Source organism: Rhamphochromis sp. 'chilingali' (assembly GCF_963969265.1).
Source record: "Rhamphochromis sp. 'chilingali' genome assembly, chromosome: 11".
NCBI lineage: Eukaryota > Metazoa > Chordata > Actinopteri > Cichliformes > Cichlidae > Rhamphochromis > Rhamphochromis sp. 'chilingali'.
In genome coordinates, this window is record NC_137938.1 from 11,082,353 (window position 1) to 11,087,751 (window position 5,399).

A 5,399-nucleotide genomic window follows, 5' to 3' on the forward strand; every position below is an offset into this window, starting at 1 on the left:
ACCTGTCCACAGCCTCAAACAGTCAGACTCCAAACTCCGCCATGGCCAAGACCAAAGAGTTTTCGAAGGACACCAGGAAAAGTATTGTAGACCTGCACCAGACTGGGAAGAGGGAATCTACAATAGGCAAGCAGCTTGGTGTGAAAAAATCAACTGTGGGAGCAATCATCAGAAAATGGAAGACATACAAGACCACTGATAATCTCCCTCGATCTGGGGCTCCACGCAAGATCTCATCCCGTGGGGTCAAAATGATCATGAGAACGGTGAGCAAAGATCCCAGAACCACACGGGGGGACCTGGTGAATGACCTGCAGAGAGCTGGGACCAAAGTAACAAAGGTCACCATCAGTAACACACTACAACGGCAGGGAATCAAATCCCGCAGTGCCAGACGTGTTCCGCTGCTGAAGCCAGTGCATGTCCAGGCCCGTCTGAAGTTTGCCAGAGAGCACATGGATGATACAGCAGAGGATTGGGAGAATGTCATGTGGTCAGATGAAACCAAAGTAGAACTTTTTGGTATAAACTCAACTCGTCGTGTTTGGAGGAAGAAGAATACTGAGTTGCATCCCAAGAACACCATACCTACTGTGAAGCATGGGGGTGGAAACATCATGCTATGGGGCTGTTTTTCTGCCAAGGGGACAGGACGACTGATCCGTGTTAAGGACAGAATGAATGGGGCCATGTATCGTAAGATTTTGAGCCAAAACCTCCTTCCATCAGTGAGAACTTTGAAGATGAAAGGAGGCTGGGTCTTCCAACATGACAATGATCCAAAACACACTGCCCGGGCAACAAAGGAGTGGCTCCGTAAGAAGCATTTGAAAGTCCTGGAGTGGCCTAGCCAGTCTCCAGACCTCAACCCCATAGAAAATCTGTGGCGGGAGTTGAAAGTCCGTGTTGCTCGGCGACAGCCCCAAAACATCACTGCTCTCGAGAAGATCTGCATGGAGGAATGGGCCAAAATACCAGCTACTGTGTGTGCAAACCTGGTAAAGACCTATAGTAAACGTTTGACCTCTGTTATTGCCAACAAAGGTTATGTTACAAAGTATTGAGTTGTATTTTTGTTATTGACCAAATACTTATTTTCCACCCTGATTTACGAATAAATTCTTTACAAATCCTACCATGTGGATTCATGGATTTTTTTTTCACATTCTGTCTCTCACAGTTGAAGTGTACCTCTGGTGCAAATTACTGACCTCTGTCATCATTTTAGGTGGGGGAACTTGCACAATCGGTGGCTGACTAAATACTTTTTTGCCCCACTGTACCTCTAGGAGAACTCCAGCTCTTTGCAAACATCTGCACAGACACCATGCTAATACAAGGCATGTCATCAGATATGGCAGCCTGACAGAATGGTACAATAGTACAATCAGGCTGCCAGCTAATAGCATCACGATAAATAGCATATTTGCAATGGCAGACCTGAACTATGTCTGTTTCTTTTGCAGTTAGGATGTAGTTTGTAGCTAAAAGCCAAAGGAGCTGCACAAGAAATTAATGCATAAAGGCAGACAGAAAATATGTCATGTAATGGGAAAATAAGATTGTGGACAAAGAAATAATGCAAATCTGTAGTTACGTTAATGAACAACATGTATGTGGAGTGACAGTCACCTTCAAGGGAGGCAGACACCTGGTATTTGACATGGATTTGTATGAAACTAAGCAAAGTTACAAGAACAACATTTATTATTTGAACATGATTTTTCATTCTTTAAACAACTCATAGTCATGATCACAGTAAGCATATATAACAATGGGTGAGTATATGAAAATGCAGATCGAACCTACTTTGAGACACATACCTATGCTTTAAGGTAAGTCCTTGGTAGAATATGTTTCCAGTTTTTCATGTATTTTATATTATATATATATTTAATGTAGTACTGGTAAAGAACAAGAAAATTAAAAACCGAGACAAAAATCAGTTTTGCACAAATTTTATTCTTGTTGGGAATTTTTTCCCTTAAATCTTCTCCAAAAATTGTGTAAGTGTTCAAAACATTTAATCAATATCTTTTAAACTAGTTTATAGGCAAATAGTTATGGCAACAACTAGGAAATTCTGAATTATTACATGACATCCCATGATGTTTTCAGAATAGAGAAATACAGTAAGTGAGGTTGTCTGGTTGGGTCCGTGACAAAAAGTTCTGTTGTATGCACAGCACTGTTATGAAAAAGGGAGTCACCTGGTATTTGACAAGGGTGTATATGAAATTAAGCAAAGTTACAGGAATAACATTTATTATTTGAACATAAATTTTCATTCTTTAAACAACTGTCAGTCACATGATCACTGTGTAAACATATATAATAATGGCTCAGTTTGTGAAAATGCAGATTGAACCTACTATGAGACTCCTACCTACAACTAAAGGTAATTCCTTGGTAGAATAGGATGATATGAGTTTTTCCATGTATTTTGTAAAATATATCTATATAGATATATATAGATATATATTACCAGAAACAAAAAAAAAGAAAAAAAAGAAAAAAGAAAAAAAAACCAAAGGGAAAAAAAACAAAAAAAGTACTTAACTTAAACGTGACAGTAATATCATTAATAACCTTCAATTGTCAAACTAATATATTTTTGGAAATATTCTACCTTATCAAGGCTTAATTACTGTTATAATTTAAAAATTGACAATTGTATTTAAAAAATTACTCTAAAAGAAATTTCAAATTGCAAACCATTAAAAAAATATTGTACATCTGTCAAATCCTCTACTCCAGATTAAATATGATAAACTTTACCTGAAATAATGTTTTCTTTTCTCTATAGGATGTTGACTACGGCTGGAATATTTGTCTTGTTGTCTATTCTAGGAAAGCTGAGTGGAAATTTGGGTGAGATTAAAAAATGTATCTAAGAAATATAATAAGTAAACGTGAATTCATTACAATTCTAGGACTTGGTTAATTTAACAAACGAAAAGATAGTAAAAGTAAATAACTGATTTGAAGAATTCATATTTAATTATATATTTTAATTAGATCAGTGAAAAAGTGTTTTCAAAAAGATTATAAGAAAAATTCAATTAAAGAAGCTGACTGTAGATATTTTGGTGAAATGACTTACACCACTGTTAATTACATTTGGTAATTCTGTGCATCTTTCTATCTTTTAAATATCAAGGTGAAAATGTTGCCAGACTTGGACAAGTGGCTCAGTCTTCAACGTATGGGAATGCCAAACCCGAAAATGCCATTGATGGGAATCGTGCCAGCAACTACAACCAGGGATCCTGTGCCTGTACAAACAACAACTTGAATCCATGGTGGAGACTTGACCTTTTGAAAACATATAAAATCAACACTGTGACTATCACCAACAGACAAGACTGTTGCCCTGAGAGGATCAATGGAGCTGAGATCCGCATTGGAAATTCACTTAATGACAATGGCAATGCGAATCCCAGGTAAATGAGCTATTCATCTTATACTTGATTCAAATTTTGTCATAACCGTCATATATGTGGCAATCATTAATTAAAATTGTAATAGATTTCTACTTCTACTTCTGTTTTTCTAGAGTTAAGTTAATTAGGCAATAAAGAGCAGCACCTTGATTATCTGAAATTGACATTTATACAAACTTTTACTTTAGATTAATCTTATGTTACTTGTTAATCTGTTTCCTTGTCATTTGTTTTCAGGTGTGCTGTAATCTCATCTATCGCTGCTGGGGCATCACAAACCTTTGCATGCAATGGAATGGAAGGTCGCTACATAAACATCGTTATTCCTGGGAGAACAGAATACCTGACACTTTGTGAGGTGGAAGTTGATGGTACACTTTCAGGTAAATCTTGTCCAATTCTTCTCGTGTGTTCTGGGTTAAATGAACACATAATGGTTTTTGGAGTACTTCTTATCATATTAATGCTAATATTTGCAACTTTTCAGAGACTAGTGTTGCCAGACTTGGACAAGTGGCTCAGTCTTCAACGTATGGGAATGCCAAACCCGAAAATGCCATTGATGGGAATCGTGCCAGCAACTACAACCAGGGATCCTGTGCCTGTACAAACAACAACTTGAATCCATGGTGGAGACTTGACCTTTTGAAAACATATAAAATCAACACTGTGACTATCACCAACAGACAAGACTGTTGCCCTGAGAGGATCAATGGAGCTGAGATCCGCATTGGAAATTCACTTAATGACAATGGCAATGCGAATCCCAGGTAAATGAGCTATTCATCTTATACGTGATTCAAATTTTGTCATAACCGTCATATATGTGGCAATCATTAATTATAATTGTAATAGATTTCTACTTCTATCTCTGTTTTTTTTAGAGTTAAGTTCATCAGGCAATAAAGAGCAGCACCTTGATTATATGAAATTGACATTTAAACAAACTTTTACTTTGGATTAATCTTATGTTACCTGTTAATCTGTTTCCTTGTCATTTGTTTTCAGATGTGCTGTAATCTCATCCATCGCTGCTGGGGCATCACAAACCTTTGCATGCAATGGAATGGAAGGTCGCTACATAAACATCATTATTCCTGGGAGAACAGAATACCTGACACTTTGTGAGGTGGAAGTTAATGGTACACTTTCAGGTAAATCTTGTCCAATTCTTCTCGTGTGTTCCACGTTTAATGAACACATAATGGTTTTTGGAGTTGTTCTTATCATATTAATGCTAATATTTGCAACTTTTCAGAGACTAATGTTGCCAGACTTGGACAAGTGAGTCAGTCTTCAACGTATGGGAATGCCAAACCCGAAAATGCCATTGATGGGAATCATGCCAGCAACTACAACCAGGGATCCTGTGCCTGTACAAACAACAACTTGAATCCATGGTGGAGACTTGACCTTTTGAAGACATATAAAATCAACACTGTGACTATCACCAACAGACAAGACTGTTGCCCTGAGAGGATCAATGGAGCTGAGATTCGAATTGGAAATTCACTTAATGACAATGGCAATGCGAATCCCAGGTAAATGAGCTATTTATCTTATACTTGATTCAAATTTTGTCATAACCGTCATATATGTGGCAATCATTAATTATGTTTATAAAAAGTTCTACTTCTACCTCCTTTTTTAGAGTTAAATCCACCATACAATTTTGAGCAGCATCTTAACTATCTGAAATTGACATTTATACAAACTTTTACTTTAGATTAATCTTATGTTACTTGTTAATCTTTTTTCTTGTCATTCGTTTTCAGATGTGCTGTAATCTCATCCATCGCTGCTGGGGCATCACAAACCTTTGCATGCAATGGAATGGAAGGTCGCTACATAAACATCGTTATTCCTGGGAGAACAGAATACCTGACACTTTGTGAGGTGGAAGTTGATGGTACACAACTCGATTCTTACAATGAATCTGAGTGTAGCTGGGTCTAA

The 5,399-nt window shown here is 37.2% G+C and overlaps 2 protein-coding genes across 2 annotated transcripts; both read left to right on the forward strand.

The window, feature by feature from the left end:
- Nucleotides 1-3,126: 3,126 nt before the first annotated feature.
- On the forward strand, nucleotides 3,127-4,470 carry LOC308405521 (fucolectin-like; the record flags this gene model as incomplete). The annotated part of the gene is made up of 2 exons (XM_080896193.1): nucleotides 3,127-3,443; nucleotides 3,681-4,470. Coding segments are annotated over 2 exons (702 nt in total), but the record flags the coding sequence as incomplete, so codon positions are not given.
- Nucleotides 4,471-4,509: 39 nt separating this feature from the next.
- Nucleotides 4,510-5,399, forward strand: LOC308405522 (fucolectin-like; the record flags this gene model as incomplete). The annotated part of the gene is made up of 3 exons (XM_080896194.1): nucleotides 4,510-4,597; nucleotides 4,702-4,984; nucleotides 5,219-5,399. 3 exons carry the CDS (start codon nucleotides 4,510-4,512, stop codon nucleotides 5,397-5,399), a joined length of 552 nt encoding a protein of 183 aa, XP_080752320.1.